General features: G+C 39.9%; 1 protein-coding gene across 34 annotated transcripts in view; it reads right to left on the reverse strand.

Annotated features, from left to right (window-relative positions):
- Positions 1-804: 804 nt before the first annotated feature.
- The window catches only part of NRXN1 (neurexin 1), a 2,145,734-nt gene continuing 2,125,816 nt past the window's right edge, over positions 805-20,722 (reverse strand). For all 34 annotated transcript variants that reach the window (XM_082249472.1, XM_082249474.1, XM_082249501.1 and 31 more), the window contains one exon: positions 805-2,314. In XM_082249472.1, the coding sequence (XP_082105598.1) occupies positions 2,010-2,314 (305 nt within the window). In that variant the 3' untranslated portion in view covers positions 805-2,009. The remainder of the gene's footprint in view (positions 2,315-20,722) is intronic.

A 20,722-nucleotide genomic window follows, 5' to 3' on the forward strand; every position in this document is an offset into this window, starting at 1 on the left:
TACCTGGTAAATAAAACAGGCTCTTTTTTGCTTTGTTACCCCTTCTGTTGAAATTCATTTTAAACTCTTCCCGTCTATATTGTGTGAACATCCACACTCTTCTCAGGAGACCTTCAAGTGAAAAAGACTGAGTTCTCTTGAAGTACTCACTTTTAGGTTAATATATTCTCTTTGCATTTCCTCTCGAGTGATATGTTACTCTCAAGTCTTTTGCAACAAGCTTAATTCAGCAAAGCTTGAGCATTTTTTAATATTTTACTATATATTAATTTGCTTTATAACTCCAAAAATTGCGATTTACAGAAAAATACATTTTTGTTTTTTAAATATGTGAAAATCACGCAATTTTATTTTAGGATATTACTCTATTTTGCTTATAGTTTTTCATGTTCTTATGAGAAAGACAACCATTATATCTACAAGATTACTAATTTGATTTTTAATTCAAGCCAAAAATATTTATTATATATTATTAATATTTAATATTAATATATTAATATTTAATATTAATATTATTATTTTTTTAAACAATATATGTTTGGAGATAGGACACATAAATACATTTACTTGCAGTGAAAAAAACTGCAACCGTTCCCAAGCCAAATCAACATGAACACCACTTTCTGTTCATGTGTATCAATCGTATTTAATACTTTTTTTTTTAAATAAATTCAAGGTCCATTCTTTTTTTTATTATTATTTATTTAAACACATAAAAGGCATGTCATGTCATAGTTAGAAAGTAAAAGGTCCTTACAGTTAATTAGCTAGCATAAATAATTATATTATGCCTGTTGCAGTAACTTGGACTTTTTTAATTTGTTTGGACAGAGTTTAGATATCTTCACACCTTGTGGCTCGCCATACTGGAACTTGGCTGCAGTGGAATGTTGGCTATTGTGCTGTATAATATTAACATTTTTATTTTATTTGTTTTTACATTCATACACATCCCCCAGCGGCATACTCACAAGAATTTAAAAATAAAAGATAAAAATTGGGTAATGGCAGCAAGAAACTGAAACATGTCTGTTGGGTCAGACATTGGAAAACTGTCTATACCTAGCAACACTTAGAACATTGAGTTTACCAAAAATGGCTGAAGAGCAGATATATTTTGCATTGTCTATACAACAGGCTATAAAACATCACTTATCACAGTCCAGAAAGCACATATAGATGTGTTTTTTATATAAACATATGTAGTAACATATTAAGCGTGCATGAAAATTTCCAATGATTGCATCTATCCCTCTTGTTTTAATTTTGAAAAAGGGCCTTATGTTCCGTACTTGTGAAAATAAGGCCTCCGTAACATACTCTTCACAACCAGAAAGGGGTCTTTGTGAAAGTTTTTTTTTTCAAAGTTTTCAGAAAAGCCAGCTTTTTTTTTTTGTACCAGACATGTCTCCATGGTTGCTTTGCTGCCCCATTGCCACAAGCCACAGCGGTTTGCAAGTTCAGACAAGTTTTTTTTCGCTGGCGTTCATACTTCCATGATGAATACGGCACAAGCACTTTGGCTGCATCCAGAATCATAGGTAGCTTCTTTATTTTTTGTTTCTTTTAATTGTGCCTGAACGGAATTGGAATTGATTTTTTTAAAATTCGAATTGTGCCTCCAAGTTGTATATATATATTTTTTTTCTGTGCTTGAAGAATGCTTTGTCTACTCAACGTCTTTCCAAAACATTCCAACCACATTACATGGATGGGCAGAATATACGAAAAACACTGTAGATAGTTGGGTATCTTAAGTGGCTCCTTTTTCTGGGAAACAACATCGTGATGTGCTTGTTTTATATATATTTTTTTCATTTGTTTTACATTTTTTTTTTTAAAAACAGTCTTTCCTTTCTGATCGCATTCCCTGTCTTCTTTATTTTTTATTTTTTTTTTATATTTTCAATGTGCTTCATAAAAAGTAAAGTAAATAAGTTTGTTAATTTTTTTATGTCTCAGATAAAATGAAGACTATTTCTATACACGTGTTCGTTAAGCGACTGGGATCAGACGTAATATTCTTTGTCCTTGTTTTTCTTATTTTTGTTTGAACTTTTAGCGCTGCTGGGTTGTTTTTCCTTAATCACAGCCCCATTGGACTGCGCTGAGTTACTGATGTAGTTTCGACTCTCATCAACATGATAGGAGCCTTCATCCCTGTTTCGGTACTTGTACATGGCGTAAAGGAGGATGAGGATGCACAGGGCTGCTGCAGCTACTATGCCAACGACCATGCCGGTTGTGCTGCTAGATTCCCTGATGACCTCCGCCGAGCCTGGAATATCTCTCCCACCTGCTCTTGTTGGGTTCACTAAAGGAAAAAAAGGAAAAGGAAATTGGTTATTATTGTGTATAATTATGGATAAAGACAAGAACTGTAAGTGATGTTGGAAAAGGTCTTGAAGCATCGAAAAACCACCATAATAACTGCTGCTAACGCACTTCATACAAATCCAGTGGAAAATTGATAGAATTACAGTCATGATCATGATGACTGTCAGCTTATCCTCTACGTTACTGACATGTCTAGCCTACACAGATGGGGGACTAATTAACACCAGCTAAGACACATTGATTTCAGTCAACATAAAATAACTCTTTAAATGAATAAAGCTTACCTCCAGGAAGATGTATGCATGTTGACAGGAAAAGAGAGCAGGGGGGGTAGATTTACTAAAAATGGAGCACACCTGGAGTATCTGGTGTAGCTGTGCATGGTAGCCATGGATTGTTTTCTCAGCAGGAACGTGGGGGAACGCAGTTCCAGCACCTCCAGGGCTGGCTGTATGTAATGGGAAGGGGTGCTGGGGTGTGCTTCAGGGTCTATTGATGCTGACTGATGGGCATTTATTCTAGCTGGAGGGGATCTCTTTTTGCAGACAGGTCTATTGTTGTTGAGGAGGTCTATTGTTGCTGGGGGTGGGTCTTATATTGCTGATGTCAGTTGTTGCAGGGAGAGATCTACTGTTGAGGAAGGGGTCTATTGTTTCTGGCTGCCAGAGAGTCTATCAATGCTGGCTGTGGGAAGACCTGTTGTTGCTGCCGGGAGGCTATTGTTCCTGGGGAGAATTTTGTTGCGGGCAATCCACTGTTGTTAGGGAATCTCTTGTTGCTGGCGGGGGCTCTATTGTTACTGACTGCAGGGGTGGAGAAAAGGGGTGACTCTGAAAGGGGGAGTTCCTGCACCTATTCTCTGAGAAAGAAAGCCCTGATGGTAGCCAATCAGCTTCTAACTCCAGCGTGTTCAATAAGGCTTTGACAATTAAACCTGGATGCTAAATGGTTTCTATGCAGAAGTGCACCAGATTTTGTACTCTCCAGCTTTAGTAAATAAACCCCACTGTGACAAAGCAATAAGCTCATTGATCCGCTGTTCTCCTTTTCCTGTCTAGTCACAGACCGGGGTGGGGAGGAAACCTATAAGTGTGACTTACCTGCGGTAGAGAAAAAAAAGGTTTCCTGCCCTATCAGGTAGGTCTGTGCAAATCTCAACAAGGGATAGACAGAAATATAAATCCTTTAGCAGGTTTAACAGCTCCTTTATACTTATATAATTCATACGTGTATAAGCTGTTGCTGCCTGGAGTTTAGTTTTTAGGGGATGGGTTTGCCACCAAAGCAGAGAGGTTAAATAAATAATAAACATTTCATTTATTTAATAAAATAACATTAACAAAGAAAAATAAAAAAAAGGATAAATAGCATAATATAAATAAATACATAATAATAAAAAAAAATACATTTATTATTAAATAAATAAATAAATAAAATAATAATAATAATAATAATAATACAGAACTAGCACCACAATCCCTTGCAACAACTTAGAAAGACTTTTACTCCAGATTGCTATTCATGAATCTTTCAACCAAATCAGAGCAGAATCATAGAATATTGGACAACTGAAAAATTGGTCAGTAACAGTGGACTAAATATTATCTTACTAAGAAATAAATGCTAGCTGTCTGGTTGTAATTGGCTTCAATTCTGTTCAAGTCATCGGCTGGGAACAAGTATGCAGTTAATAAAGTCAGAACTCCTGGTGTGAATCAGAAATGTATTTAGGTTTTTGAATCAACGTTGGAAAAACTTACCAATGGACTTTCCTTTGTTTTTTAGGACTTTTTTGTGCTGTTTTTCCTCGTGTATGCAGATGCACTGATGGCCTCTACTAGGACCCAAAGGGCAGACAAAGCGCCCGGGGTGTGAAGCCACCTAATGAGGTGCACTGAAATTCTGCTTTAATATGTTCTCTTTACTTTCTATTAGCGTTATTTAATAATTTTTAAGTTCGTCATATTAAACAAAATTTAAACTTAAAAATGAATAAACATTTTAGGATTTCCAAGCTCTCCAGTTGCACCGTGGAAAAAATGTTTTTGCTAACTGGTCAATCATGTTTTTCCAGCATATGGGCAATGCAAATTTTCCAATTATTGATATATTAGTTATTGTAAAGTCTTGTTTTTATTCTTTTTTAAATAACAAAAATAACAAAAATGTTATACTTACCTCTTGTGGTTTTGCACAGAGTGGCCCCAATCCTCCTCTTCTCGGGTCTCTCTTTGCTGCTTCTAGTCCCTCCCTTCTGTCGAGTGCCCCCACAGCAAGCTGGCACCCGAGTCAAGCTGCAGCTCCATGTTTCCAGACATGGAGCTATGGTTCGGCCTGCCCCTTCTCTCTCCTGATTGACTAACTGACTTTGATTGACAGCCACAGGAGCCAATGGCACCGCAGTTGTGTCTCAGCCAATCAGGAGGAAGAGTCCTGAAAGCAGATGGTAAGGGCTGGATGGGTGAGGGACTCATAGACATCGCTGGACAGGGATGGGGCTCAGGTAAGTATTAGGGGCTGCTTCACACAGAAGGCTTTTTATTTTAATGCATAGTATGCATTAAGATAAAAAAAAAACCTTTTGCCTTTACAACTCCTTTAATAGCCCCTCCTTCCTGTCGAGTGCCCCCACAGCAAGCAGCTTGCTATGGGGGCACCCGATCTGAGCTGCAGCACCATGTATCCAGACATGGAGCGGCGGTTTGGGTCTGCCCCCTTCTCTCTCCTGATTGGCTAATTGACTTTGATTGACAGCCATGGGAGTCAATGGCATCACAGTCGTGTCTCAGCCAATCAGGAGGCAGAGTCCTGGATGCAGATGGTAAGGGCTGGATGGCCGAGGGATTCATGGACATCGCTGGACAGAGATGGGACTAAGGTAAGTATTAGGTGGCAATTTTTCTGAGGAAGAGAGTTCTCCCTCGAAACACGTAAGCCATACCAGGTCTTAGTGGACTCCATCACGCTATCCAGCAATAGAGAAGTGTTCTGGAGGCGAGCGGTTCCCATTTCCTATATGCTTGTACATATCCTATGTTTGTGAGTAAATTGTACGCTACCCATTTTGATTTTAATAAACTTTTTAGTGGTAATGCACAAGGTTGGTGTGCCCTTCTCTTGTTAGTGTCTTAAAGTATTAGGGGCTGCTTCACACAGAAGGCTTTTTATCTTACATAGTTACATAGTTACATAGTAGGTGAGGTTGAATAAAGACAATAGTCCATCCAGTTCAAATTGTGTAGGTGTGTGTGCCCGTAATCATCTCGCATACCCCTGAATGTTCTGATTCTTGAGATGTACATCTAAGAGTCTTTTGAAAGCCACCATACTTCCGCAGAAACCACCTCTTGTGGTAGAGAATTCCACAATCTTGTAGCCCTAACAGTAAAGAACCCCCCATGTTGCCTGAGGTTAAAACGCTTCTCCTCTAATCGCATTGTATGTCCTTGAGTCCTCATGCAATCCTTCCGACTGAATAGCTTTTTTTCTATGCCAAGATCACCATTGAGATATTTATAAATTGCTATCATGTCCCCTCTCAGGCGTCTCTTCTCCAGGGAAAATAAATCAAGCGATTGCAGACGCTCTTCATAGAATGCATCAAGATAAAAAAAAAAAAAAAAACCTTCTGCCTTTACAATCCCTTTAATACATTTGGTGCTATGTACTCTTTATATCTCATTGACTTTCCTGCTCATTTTTAACATTTTTTATAGTAAATAGTCAACCAGTATAAAACAAAAACACTTTAGAGATCTACCAGTCTACTATACTTGAATAAAATTAAAAAGAAGTCTATGCTGAAGGACCATAGGAAATAATAGAGAGTACTTAAGTCCACATCCATCTCTTTTATGGTAACTAGAAGCCATAGTTTCCAAAGGTTAGATTTCCATTACAGAGGGTCCTGCGGTTGCTTTTAAGGTTATGTCTGGGAAAATGCTCCTCCAGATTACTATTTAAAGTGACCATTACTGAGAGTCAATGATATTGTAACCTACTAAAAATCCAACAAGTGCAAAATGAATATGGAGACAATACAGGTGCTAATTTCCTTGATAACCCTTCTTTATAGGATGCCCTTTTTATTTTTAGGATTACAAGACTTTTAAATGTTAGAAAAGAAGCATTCCTTTGGACAAGCATAACTAGTCCATCTGCTGTCGATAAGCTTTCATTTTGTCGCTCAGTGTGATTGGGGAAAAAAAAAAAAAAGTTAAGATTCTGTTAACAATGTAGCTTTAAAATGGAAACAGAGCAATGAATTTAAATGCTAGGTAAATCAATGTTCCACCTGCTGGAATGCCTCTCACGCGGAGCCCATTTTCACAATTATCTCACTTACCTATTCAACCTTCAAGTGGAAAGCAGCTTTTGATTGATGTTACCTACTGCCGCTTTTATAAAGGGACTTTGAACTGGCCTGAATAATAGTGTAAACTTGTTTTTGCTCTTAGATTAGAATAAAATATCCAGTGAAAGAGCTCAACAGAATTAAGGCTCCCGTTCTTACACAAGAGCTATGGAAAATAAAAACCTAATGTGGTTAAGAAAACTTTCAAAGCAACTTGATAACATGGTTCAGACTCTCCATGGGTATACATAGAAAACCTTAGCTTTTGGAGAAATTTGAAGCAGCTTTCATATTCTCCCTGTTTGGTATAAAAGGCTATGCACCATTGACATAGAAGCAGAAAAAAAAAAAAAAATTGTATGGATCCTCCTACTAATAGGAAATTCACTTGTTATTTTGATCATGATGTAAATACATTTAGCTTTAAGAAGGTTCCACTATGTTTCATATTCTCCATATTAAAGCCCAGGGCAAGTTTTATAAAACAATTTAATTTTTTGAATTGATTTTCTTTTTTAAATGGTGTAGATATGTATGCAGTGTGGCAGATGTGAAAAGGCCTGGCTGTAAATAATTGCTAATCTTTTGGCATTAAAGCCGTAAGCATATATGTATTTCCATAGTGTGTATAGCTATCTAACTCTAATTATGCTTTAAAGTTTGATGCCAACCAGGGCTGGGACAGGGGGTGGGCAGAAGCAGCACCTGCCCTGAGCAGTGTGGGATCATGTGAAGTGTGTGTGTGGGGGGGGGGCACCTACAGGAGATCGGGGGAATATATGTTTGGGGGGGGGGAATTTGGAGGCAGGGGATAAGAATAGTTTCAGGAGGGGGAAGTTAGGGGTGTGTGCTAGGAATGGTGATTTGGAGGTATTTGTGTTGGGAGGGGGGGGGGGTTGGGAAGAGGATTTATGGCAGAAGGGTGAGATATGGGGGTTTGTGCTAGAAGAGGTGATATGGTAGAGGGGGGTGGGAATTTGTGTTAGGAGGGGATTTTTTTTGTTGGAGGGGGATTATTGGGGGGTATTTATGCTTGCAGGGGAAATGTGGGGGGTGAAGGATATTTAATAGGAATGGGGATTGGGGAAAGAATTTGTGCTGGGAGAGGGGATTTGGGTGGGGGGAGGGGAATTGTGCTTGAAAGGGAAATTTTAGGCATAGAGGATTTGTGCTAGGAGGGGTGAATTTTTTTTTTTTTTTTGGGGGGGGGGGGGATTTGTGCTGCAGGGATGTGGAGAGAGTATTTGTGTTTGGAGGGGGGGTGGGGGGGGGGGCAATGATTAGTGTTGGCAGGTTAAAAGGAAAGGGGAATTAATGCTTACTTTCCTTTACTGGAATGGAAAGGGGAATTAATGCTTAGGGATTAAGCAAGCAGATAAGTGCTCAATTTTTTTATTTTTTTTTTTATGGGGGGGGGGGGTTGCTGACACATGATGCTCATATATCTTGGGGGGGCGCAGCTTAGTATGGTTGTAGATGACCTTGTATTGGCACTGATGCCAACCTAGTTGTAAAGGCTTATTTAAAAAAAGTAATAATAATGAAGTTGTTATACTTACCTGCTCTGTGCAATGGTATTGCACAGAGTGGTCCCATACCTCCCCTTCTGGGGTCCCCCACTCTTGGCTCCTTCTCTTCTGTGTGTGCCACCATAGCAAGCTGCAGGCTGGCTCCTGAGCCAGGCTGTGCGCTTTTATAGACACACACAGCACAATTCATCCCAACCCCCCCCTCACAGAATTTAATTGGCAGGAGCCAATAGATTGTAACCCTTCTCCACTCTATCTAAATCCAGGAAAAAAGTTTTTTTTGGTTTTAAATACACTTTAACATTTTTTAACTAACAGTTCCTCTGGAATGTGAATAAAAGAATATTTCTAGCCCTGACACACAATACAACCGCATTTATTGTGGTGATAACCCTCAAAAATGTGTATTTCGCCTTTATAAGTTAATTTATTCAACTAGTTAAGAAGGTCACAATACAAAGTTGTTTTTTGTTTTTAGAATTTTTTTATTAAAATTACAATTTAAAACTGATTTGGCATCCATTTTTTTTTCTAGTTCTCTTAATTTTTTTTTTTTATCTCATCCCATTGCTTGAGTGTGCACTTTAACTTTTAGCATTTAATAACATGGTCCAATACAACTCTATGTGGTCCCTATCTGATATTGACTTTACATTGAGCTTTAAAGCATGCAATAAAATGTCATGCTTTAGAAATTAGATTTAAGTTTCAGACTTAAAACCCTTTGGCCACTTTCCATTAATATTTAAGAAACAGCACTACACATATAGCCTCCCGCGGAGCCTGAGAATTGAAATTAACGCAACAAGATTATTTTAAAGGAAAGAATCATTTTTCTTGGTTTGCTCATACTGAGGGTTCCAAATGACATTTAAACTGAGCATCACTGTGATTACTTTTAAGAAATGTTCAATCACTGTTCTCCTGTTATCTCTCTGTCTGCTTTTATGGTCAAATTACTTCATATTACGACAGCCTCAAGTAAGAGCCTTTCACTGGTGAAAAAAAAAGACATTGCTGGAAATATTATTTTACTTTGTTTTCTTTGAACTAATTTTATTTATTATAATATATATGCAGTATATATGGTCAAGGATCAAGTTTGGAATAACTCACTTTAAAAACATAGGATAGTGGGTCTATTGTGTGGTCTGCCTGCCAAATATTCTAATTCTTTTTATTCACACAAGGGTGAAATATTGGTTTTTAGACCCAACTGGCTATAATCCAAGTAAGAAATTAACAAATTTAGAAAACAGCAGCAGAAAAAAGTTTGGAGCATTGTGGGCTGATATAGAATCCTCAACTAAAAAAAAAAAACTCGCTATAAGATGGAATAATTCTTAAATTCAAGTTAGCACATCTGCCTTGATGCAGAATGCCAACCAGGACAGTATCTGCATAGAGTATGCATGCTCTCCCTGTGCTTATATGGGTTTCCTCTGGGTAGGCCTGTTACGCTACGTTCACATGTTAGCGTAGCGGACCGCGGGCAGAATCACCTCTATTGTGCCCGCGATTCGGAAATCATTGCAAATCGCGGGGACGCCTGTGCGTTGCCATTGATTTGCAATGGCACCCCAAACGCTGTGCGATGTTGCCGCGATTTCCGTCTGCCGAATCGCGGTAATATCGCGCAAAAACAAAATCGTGGGTCGCATGACGCCCAAAAAAGGTGGGCTTCTTTGGGGCGTCATGTGACCCACGATTTTGTTTGCGCGATGTTACCGCGATTTGGCAGGCAGAAATCGCAGCAACATAGCACAGCATTTGGGGTGCCATTGCAAATCAACGGCAACGCACAGGCGTCCAGCGATTTGCAATGATTTCCAGATCGTGGGCAGAATCGCAGTGATTCTGCCCGTGGTCCGCTACACTAGCATGTGAACGTAGCCTTATACCCCACACTACAAAGACATGTTGGTAGGTTAACTGGCTCCTGCTTAAATTTGCCCTAGAATGTGTATGTGAGATAGCGACCTTAGATTGTAAGCTCATAGAGGAACCAGGACTGATGTAGGTGATGAGCATGTAAAATGCTGCTTAAATTGACGGCATTGTAAACATACCTGTAATAATAATAAGAACTGGCCATATAACTCTATAGCAAGAAATGGGATATAAACTTTCAATAGGAAAATTACTAATTTATTGATAATTAAAGATTGAATTAGGCTGTTGTGGTCCCATACAACTCATTTTAATTAAATTGATTGTAAAAGATATTTTTTTAAAATAACAAACATGTTATACATACCTGCTCTCTGTAATGGAATTGCACAGAGCGGCCCTAAACCTCCTCTTCTCAGGCCCCCTTCCAGTGCTTCTGGCTCCTCCTTTTTTCAGTGCGATACCACAGAAAGCTACTTCCTATGGTGGCCTGTGAGACCAGGAAGTGAGAGGGGAGAGCCACTGCAGAGGGGGCACAGAGCTGGATCGAATGAGGTAAGTATAGGGGAAGGGGGTGAGGGGGACATACTTTTGTGTAAATATTTTTTATCTTAAAGTGATTGTAAAGTCTCATTTTTTTTAGTTAAAAATAACAAACATGTTATACTTGCCTACCCTGTGCAGTTGGTTTTGCACAGAGCAGCCCAGATCCTCCTCTTCTCTGGTCCCTCTTCAGTGCTCCTGGCCCCTGCCTTCTGTTGAGTGCCCCCACAGCAAGCAGCTTGCTATGGGGGCATTCGAGCCGAGTCATAGCTCCCTGTGTCTATTCAGACATGAACCCATGTCCCGCCCCCTTTCTCTTCTCATTGGGTGGCTGATTTTGATTGACAGCAGCGGGAACCAATGGCACTGCGTTGCTGTCTCAGCCAATGAGGAGGGGAGTCCTGGGCAGCGGAGACACTGCTGCAACATTGCTGGATCTAGATGGGGCTCAGGTAAGTAAAAGGTGGGCTGAGGGGGGCTGTTGCACACAGAAGTTTTTTTATCTTAATGCATAGAATGCATTAAGATACAAAAAATTCTTCTGCCTTTACAACCACTTTAAAGTGATTGTAGAGGGAAATAAAACAAACAAATAACAAACATGCATATACTTACCTGCTCTGTGCAACAAAATTGAACAGAGCGGCCGCAAACCTTCTCTTTTCGGGTCTCCCACTGGCACTCCTGGGCCCTCCCCTCTGTCCAGTGCCTCCTTGGGAAGCCGCCTCCCATGGGAGCACTTGTGAGTGCTCGCGCCCAAGCCCAGCTTCTGCATCCATTGAAACAGAATGCAGGAATTGGCCCCTCTCCCCGTCCCCTCATTGCTAGCTTTGATTGACAGAACTGGAAGCCAATGGCTCCCAGTGCCCCAGCAAAGCCAGCGAGACCCGGAAGTGAGGGGAGAGATGTGCACGTCGCTGGAATGAGGGCACAGGTAAGTAAAATGGGGGGGGGGAGGTTTGAGGGGGAATGATGACACCTAAACATTTTTTACCTGAATGCAAGGAATGCATTAAGGTAAAACATGTTTAGACTTTGCAACCACTTTGTTGCAAGGAATGCTTTAAGGTAAAGTATGTTTATGGTTTAGAACCACTTTAAGCACATTTTAAAATGATACCAAATAGGAATTCAATACAGTGGGCAAAATGTTTATTTTAGTAATTCTAAGCAATGCAGCTGAAATAGTATAATAATAATATATAGAAGTAAAGTAATAGAAGTAAAATAAATGTATAAGTGAAGGCTTGGAAGGCTGCATGGAAAGTGCATTCCAAGCTATCTTGCAGAGTCAAGTTTATTGGACCACTCTGAGCTTCACCACTAGAATGGATTTCCATCAGATGGAATTGCGGGTTTTACTTGGCCTTTCAAAGTTTTTCTTCAAAATGCATTTGTTTATCTCTTAACCGATTTTTCACTGAAGATTATCAACCAATGATTTCCTATCAAGATGGCTTTTTAATTACAGCTATGCCATACCAATATCCCAAATCCCTTTGTCTCTACGCAAATACTTCCATAATTCTATTAAGTATATTACCAGACACTGCACTTTGACATGTAGTTTATTGATCATAAAATAATTGAACCTTTTCATATGAGCCCATTGTATTTCCTTTGTTGCCTCTGAGTGACAGGGCCATGGCTATCTTTCCCTGCACTAAAAATGCCTTTTAGAATCAACGAGGCGCCTTATTCAATGGCTGACATTCTTTGTGCAAGACTTGTAGCTGTTTCTCTGTAGATAACAATTCTATCTTTTTATGGATCAAAGTTTTCAGTTTCGCATGCTTTAAGTGAATTACATTTCTTTTATCTTCGGGTTTTATTATTGTTTGCCTATATTTTAAATGAAGCATAAAGAAGTGTCACTCTGGGCTTATCTGGGCTGCAGTCTAATGTCAGAGCTGTGTTTAAGCTTCCATTTCATTTTATGTTCTCCTTTTATCGGCACCGCTTTCTTAATACCACAGAAAAGATTTTCTTGAGTTATTTTGTGTTTTAGCATTAAGCATATTCTTTTTGTACAGCTTGTTTATTGCATTACACACTTGGGTTGTTACTCTCATTCTGTAAATAAGCTATATAGAAGTTTTTTATTTTTTCTATTTTCTACAGTAGAATGAATTGTCTTAATATAGGAAATAATTAGTTACGCTTGCACACAAGTCATATGTGTTGTGATATACACCAAATAACATTTTGTCTGAGTTACAAATTGGGCATCTACCCCCTTTGTGCCCGAACCAGCCATTTTTCATTTTTTTTTCATCAGGTGCATTGTTCAGCCTTGCAAAGTCTATGGCAGGCTTAAATATGCTTCAGCTGCATGGGGCTTAATTGTTATACCGAATGGTAATCACCATTAGGGCCCTAAAGCCAGCCAAAATGTTTCTTTATTTTTTCCCATGCAGTGGGGTTTTGTCGTCTAGGGGTGAACACCGCGCCTATACTCACCCGATCGTTAGATCCCCTGGAAAACGGGGCACCCCAACGTCCTGTGGTGGACTGTTCCTGACATCTTTACATCCAGAGCTGATCTATGGCGTGATGACGTCAGGAACAGTCCACCAAACAAGATTGCTGGACCGCCGGCAGGCAAAAGCCGAAGGAACAGGCCTTCTCCTAGGGGAATAAAAGATTAGGTGAATATATCATTATCGTTGGATCCCCTGGAAAACGGGGCACCCCAACGTCCTGTGGTGGACTGTTCCTGACATCTTTACATCCAGAGCTGGTCTAGGGGTGTGATGACGTCAGGAACAGTCCACCGTACAAGATCACTGGACTGCAGGCAGGCAAAAGCTGAAGGGACAGGCCTTTTCCTGGGGGAATTAAAAGATTAGGTGAATATATCTCGGCTTTAGACCAAAATGAACAGTTAACCCATGAGTGCGGGCACAGCCCCACAGCATGGTAAAAAAAAGGAAAAAAAATGCCCAGAGTTCCGCTTTAAGGGGCAAATGCCCTAAACACAGAATACCTCTTGGTGCAGCGTTCAGCCTCATCCAGCTGCAGCATGTTTTAGCCTGCTATAGATTTTGACAGCAGGCTACAGGCAGTGGGGCTGGACGTCATACCTGTACCTCCCAGGCACACTAAAATGCTGAGTTTGCATGCACAAGGGCTAGATGTCCCATGTGCAAGGGGCTTAAGTGATGACGCTTAGTAGTCCTTTAAGGAGAACTTTGTTAAACAAATACATCTTGGGATTCTGAGAAGTGTATTAATAAAATGATAGATGACCAAGCTATTTGTACATGTCAACTAGTCCCTAATTTAAATAGCCATTAATTGAATCAACAGTCATGGCTCATTGAAGTTGGTATTAGAATTTTTTAGCTGCTTCTTTGCAATGACTTAAATTTGCATACAAAAAAAAAGAGATGAAGGTAAAAGGAGCCTCTAAGTGTAGTAATTAAAACAGAGTGAGATTTTATTAGATAAAAGCACTCAAAAACGATTGCAATCACAGTGATGATCTGCAATGCAGCATGACATGGTATGGTTCACAGTCCTGAACAGACCTGGCCAGGGGAAAGAGGGAAGTCCTCTGAAGCAGAAAAAGGATTAGAAGCTTCATGAGGGGCCAGTGCTGGCTGATGCTAAACAAAATACCAGCCCACCAGAATGACGTCACACCGGAGTCTAGATGGCGTGCAGGGACTTGTTTCTGGAACTGCCTTTCATCACCCTCAAAGATTTGGAGGCTCCTTTTTGCACTGGTCTGTTGTCTTTTTTTTTCTCCCACATACATCCGGAGCTTCCTGCTCTGCCTACCCTGCTGCAAGGGACTGGCTCTGAAGACATGCGTCTAATGCCTGGGGCTACCTCTGTCACTATTATACACTGATTCAGGCCTCGCGCACACTTGAGTTAAAAAACGCAGGCGTTTTACTTTTAATTTGCTGCTTCTAAATGCCCTTCCATGCTAACCTATGTTAGGCGTTTATAGAAGTTTAGAGGTACGGACGTCAAAAAACATCACTTGCATATTCTGAAGAGGAGCGTTTAGGCTGAAAACGTGTGTTAACGCAAGGCTTATCTATGATCATTCGTGAGTTTATACATATTGATGGCCAATAGAATGCATTAACGCTAAATGGGTGAACACACATGAGTGCCAATGCAAAAAAATTAGCTTTTAGTGTGTTTCTTCTGCTTCTTTTCTCCTGTAAGGTGAAAAGGCATCAAAAGAATATAGTGTGCATGTGGCCTTATACTTGCTATTTGCCAGGGCCCTTTTCTAATTAGCTACTTGCTAACTATTATTTTATCGGGCTGTAACTGACATTTTTACACTATAAGTGATTTGAATTTATTATATTACCAATCTATTTCAGACCACAGTATAAATGTACAGTCAGGGTTGAGCTTATAAACTATGGAATTTTTATCCTGACTTTGTTGACCAAACACAAATATCAGAATTGTCAAACCAAAGTTCCAGGATCCTTTTGGTCCTGTCCTAATGGTCACAATAATAGCCCATCTCCACTCATTCAGATACAGTATCAAAACCTAAAGTTGTGCTGGGAAATACAAACTGCCCATAAACAAACATCATCACAGTACTCTTCAATACTATCTGAGCATCCCATAGGGTTTTAATAGAGTGTTCATATTTCATTAGCCATGGATTTGAACTAACAGTTGAAAATTAACCAAGATAATCCACCAGCCACCTATTAAGTCTAATCATCTGTGGCCAGCATTAGAGAAAAGCTCCTTATCAAGCATTAAGGTGATTAGTAACTACAATTGAGCACTGTTTGTGAAGGAATGTAAAAATGTCCAAAAATGAATATTTAAAGAAGTTTTGTTTTGACAATGACTGTATGCAAAAAAAAAAAAATAACACTGGCTGAACCTCACCGTTGTTGGAAAGGCATGTCAACTGTCTACCTCACTCCAGGAAGAATATTTGTATTTTCCTGATGTTTCCCATTAATAGATGGTTTTCCTTTGTTGGCCAAATAGTAAAAGTGAAGTCTTGCATCTCTCCTCCCCCAGACCTGAGATTATATTCTTATTATAGCAGTGAGGTGACATCATTTTGCACATTTATGTCACCATCCTTAGCACTTTGGTTGCCTCTTTAACAGCAAGAATAATACTCCCTAGAGGTTTTTCTCTAGGTTAGGAGTGACACACAATTAGGTTTTGAGAAACCAAAAGTGTCTTTTTTTTGTTTGATTTTAGTTCTACTTTTGACTAAATCTTAACATAAATTGTTTCAAGCTAAAGTTAAAATGTCACTGTTAGGCCTCCTATGCCAGCAGATGTCAACAATCAATCAGACAAGTTTTAAAGACTCGTTCAAGAAATAGCCAGCCCACCAAAAATGTATGAGGTACTATACATAGAGTAAAGTGGATTGAAAACCACACCAGATACACCAGACCCATGCCAATGTTGCAGAACTCATGCCCAGGATCAAGTTAGCATAGCCATATTGAGCAAGTACTAACCTGTGAAAGAACCTTGGTGACATTCCAGAAAAACAAATCATCATCCACTTTATGGAAAGCAAGCCATATACATAAATTGGAATGCATGCCAGAAACCTGAATCTTTTCACTAACTGGAAGCTGTCATCATGAACCACCTCTTCCCACAGTTGGCCAGAAAATGAGCAATTGTCTAACACAGCATGGCCTGTGCAGTATTGGGGACAGAGCTTGTTTCAGCATATGTCAAATTTGGACAAAGTAAACAAAATCAGTACATCAGTCAGCGATGATCAAGGGGCATGGTAAGACCCAGGAGCTGTCAATGCCATGTACAAAAGAAGAGTGAAACAAAAATAACAAAATAAAAATAATTAGAAACCTAAAAATGAAAAGCAATATAAGGCAGTTAAAATAAAGGTAACACATGATCACCTAAAATACCATGAGGACGCTGACGTGGGCTGTTTTACATGAGACCATTGCTCATTCTGTGGATAACTGGGGTAAGAGACAGTACATGATGACAAGTTCCGGTTAGTGGAACACAAGCTACGTACACTTCAGCTTTCTGTAACACGTGCCAAATGCTGTATGCAGATTGCATGCCACAGTATTTGAACCTCAAAAATTTTGACTTTTGACATTTTGGCATTTTTTTTGACCTGCAGGTTTTCTTGAATGAGCTATAATACCATATCACCTTTACTTTAGCTATGCAACCCTCAACAGGGTGAATGTGGTTTGATGCCGGATGGGTCTACTTTCTTGACTGCTATTGTTACCCCTTGATAAGTTTGAGGTCTGACCTCCTGCTTACATGTTCCTTTACCTCTGTTCTCTAATTACATAATGTTAGGCTGGATTCACACTATTGGGAATTAGATGCAGGTTTCCCCACATCCAATTTGCATGTCAGGAAATTGTGACCGGCTCTCTGTGGAGCCAGTTTACATATCTACGAAGTGGCTCTGGTGCGAATTGTGCAGGAGTCCTGTACATCTTCTGGTCTGTTTCAGGTCCGAATTCAGCCAGAAATTCGAACTGAAATCAGACCTGAAATGGTGAACAGGGATGCACCAGACCTCTGCTGTGAGCTGCTCCATGCGGCAGTGTGTACCCAGCCTCAGAGGGTCAACAAAGGTGACCACACATGTTTATAGAGCTCTCATTGGCTCACTGCAGCGATCTCATCTTGAAGTGGTTTGGACAAGGCAAGGTATGTCCCCTTCTGGTTTCTGGAATTCATGCCAAAAGCTGGATGCAGTTTGTCTGCCACTGTATTTGAACCTCAGTAAATGTTTAGACTTTTGAGGTTTAGGCATTTTTTGGTATGATGGCTGTTGACCACACATGTTCATAGAGCTCTGCACGAATACCTAACCTCAAAATTCTATTGGCACACTAAAGTACTGTATATCTCTCATGGGAGAGGTACTGGAGATACCATTCCTGGACTCAGTGCTAGTGTCTTGCTTCTCTACTTTTAAGTCAAAGACCTTATATAGGAAAGCTGTAAATGAGTGTTAAAAAATATGTCTTCTTCAGAACTTGCCTTGTCCTGGGCTAGTGAGGTCAAACCATCAACATGTCAGTCAAGGAACTAACACTCTTAAAAGAATGAGGCAGCAATGGCAGCCCATAAAATTCCCCCAAGAGTGTCAAATGAACCACTGAGTGAACAGCCCGACTCTAGAAAAATTCTCTTTTCTCAGCATTTTCTGACATATAACCTGCATACTGCATATTTTGTTCTAGATAAGATTATGTACACGCTTTTACTCTAGATCAGTTCATGCATGATATGCAAATGTAAAAATAATCAATCATTTTGACTATCTCTATGTAGTACTGCTGCTAACTAGCATGTTGGGCAGATTTTAGCCCCGTGGTGCATCCAGCTAAGTAATCTTTATGATAGCCAATGTACATCAATATTTGCCGTCTTTCTCCTAAAAGGAACAGAATTATCACGCACATTGATTTTTATATCTAGCAGGTAGCCTACCTTTACTTAAAGCAAGTCCTTCCTCGGCATGCTGTGAAGCTTAATTGGCACGGACAATATCATTCCACTATTATCATTATACAGCAATAATGATCATACGGATGGGTTAGCAGCTTTTAAGCATCTCACAGGCAATAATCACAGATATGCTATTTCTGTAGTCAGCAATAGATGCACGGCTTAAATCCATGCATATAGGATAAGGCTAGAGATGGTGCTGAACAAGTCAGCCTAGAGCACACATCCATTGTACTCACATAAGTAACTATGGCTATTGATTTCCTCAAATTACCCAAGATTCTGTGTGCAAACTTCAGATAGCCCTGTTATGGTACTCAATGGGATGCTTAAGGGTGTGAAACAGCATAATGGCCCTGAACTTTCAGGAAATGTAATGTTAATGGAAGCTGATGCAATGTCGTTTTTTTTTTTTTTTTTTTTTGTAATATGGCTTGCTATACAACAGTAAAGTAAACCTCTGGCACATTTAAAATACTTGGGCTGATAAAAAGCTGAATACAGGCATTTATAGGCTGTAAATTAGCTTTCTGCTTCAACATTTGTTGAATAACAAAAAACAATAAATTAAATGCTGAGACTGCATTTACACCTGAGAGTTTCAGGGCATTCCTATGCTGTTGCGCAACAAAAGACACCAAAAAACATGTGACGTGTCACGTCCAAGTCGCAATGGTCAGGTGTGAATGCAGCCTAAATTTTAACCCCCCTCTCTGCCCAATCCCTAACACTTCCTTAACTATTCCCTTAACCTCTTTAACCCTTTGACTCTATCCCCTGCTAGCAAAAAGTGATTGTAAAGCTTTATATTTTTTTAAATTAAAATAATAAACATGTCATACTTACCTGCTCTGTGCAATGGTTTTGCACAGAGCAGCCCTGATTCTCTTTTTTCTGGGGTTCCTCTTTGGCACTTCTGGCAGTTGTTGCTGTGTGCTCAAACAAAGCTGCTTCCTATGGAGGCACCTGTGCGTGCTTGATCCTGAGTCAGGCTATTTGCATCTCTTCAGACACGCAGCCTGGTTTGAATCCGCTCCCCGCTCTCTGCTCCGAGGTTTTGACTGACAGCAGCAGGAACCAATGGTCTCCATTGCTTTCAGCCAAGCCTGTGAAAGCAGAGATAGGGTTGAAGAGCTGCTGCAGAAGTGCACAGTGCTGGTTCAAGATCAGGCTCAGGTAAGCATTTGGGGGGAGGGAGGGTACTATTAAAATGTTTTTTTTTCCTTAATGCAGAGAATGAATTAAGGTAAAAAAAACGTTTTACCTTTACAACCACTTTAAGGGCTGCTGAATGACAAGCGGCAGAACCTGATCATGCAATCACTGTGGTGGGCTGTCACAGCAGTAACGTGATTCGAAGCCCATCCCACAGGTACCCAATAGTAAAGCAGTGACCAGGAGCTGTAAGTGGCAGCTTGGTCACTGTGATAGGTGAGCGTATACTCAATATATATGCATATGTGCGTTACACCAATGAGGAGAGGTTAACAAGTAAACCCTAACACTTTATCCCTAACCTAACCCTAAATCGAACATCTAACCCAACTCTAGGTCCTAACTCTAATTCTACCACTAAACATAACACTAAAATTATGCCGGCTTAATACATACACTTGTGGACCCCCCCCCCACCTCCATGCCAGAATACACAGATCAGTGCTTGCAACCATTGGCTACAAGCGCTGATCAAATGCTGGTTTTTCCAGCAAGACTGTTCAATAGAAGCCAGTTGTTAGAAGAAGGGGCTGTGGGGGACAGTCTTAAAGCATGAAGGGAGCCAATGAGAGTGAGAGATTAAGTAGACAAATGCAATTTACTTGTATCCTAGACATAAAAGAGCCTTTAAACATTGTGGTGTTGGGGGGGGGGGGGGGGGCCGCTGCAATGCAAGGACATTTTTTTTTCCCCGGAGTTCAGCTGTAACCTTACTTCAACTGTGCATCTCTTTTTATACCAATCTACTACGAATAGTATTATTTACATATGGAGATTAATGGTAAGCTTTGAATATAATGAAGCCTAATACATATTGACATGTCCACTTTAAAAGCGTCATCTTTTTTGTGAAAAAACCCAACACTAATCCTTCATGGATAATAATGAAAATCTCTTTAGCTGTCATTAAAATGATCATTAGCTATTAGATTGACACACCACTTGTTTTATCCCAGGATTAAAAATATAAAAAGACCACAATACTGTGACTCCAAAGGGAACAGAATGCAGAAAACAAGAATTAACTTGTAATAGGCTTAACCTCGTTAAATAATACCAACGTCTCATCTTATCACCTCCTTTTGTGGCACAGTGCTAGAATTTATTGTTATTTACTGGCAAAATTACCAAAAGTAAACATCGCTTATTTGGTTTGGGTTTAAAACGTATTTTTGCTTGAATGGCATTTGCCCCTAATGTTTGGTACAACTCTGTAAAGTTGGCCATAGATGGAGCAAATTTTTTTCCTGCAACCACGGGTTTCAGGAAAGAAATTAGCTTGATTGCCCCATGAACACAAACAGTGTTTATGCAGGAATCCCTCCTGCTGAGTCACTATATTCTCCCGGCGGGGGTGTCTTCCCCCACTCCCATG

This window comes from Pelophylax lessonae (assembly GCF_965119305.1).
Source record: "Pelophylax lessonae genome assembly, chromosome: 3".
NCBI classification, from domain to species: Eukaryota; Metazoa; Chordata; class Amphibia; order Anura; family Ranidae; genus Pelophylax; species Pelophylax lessonae.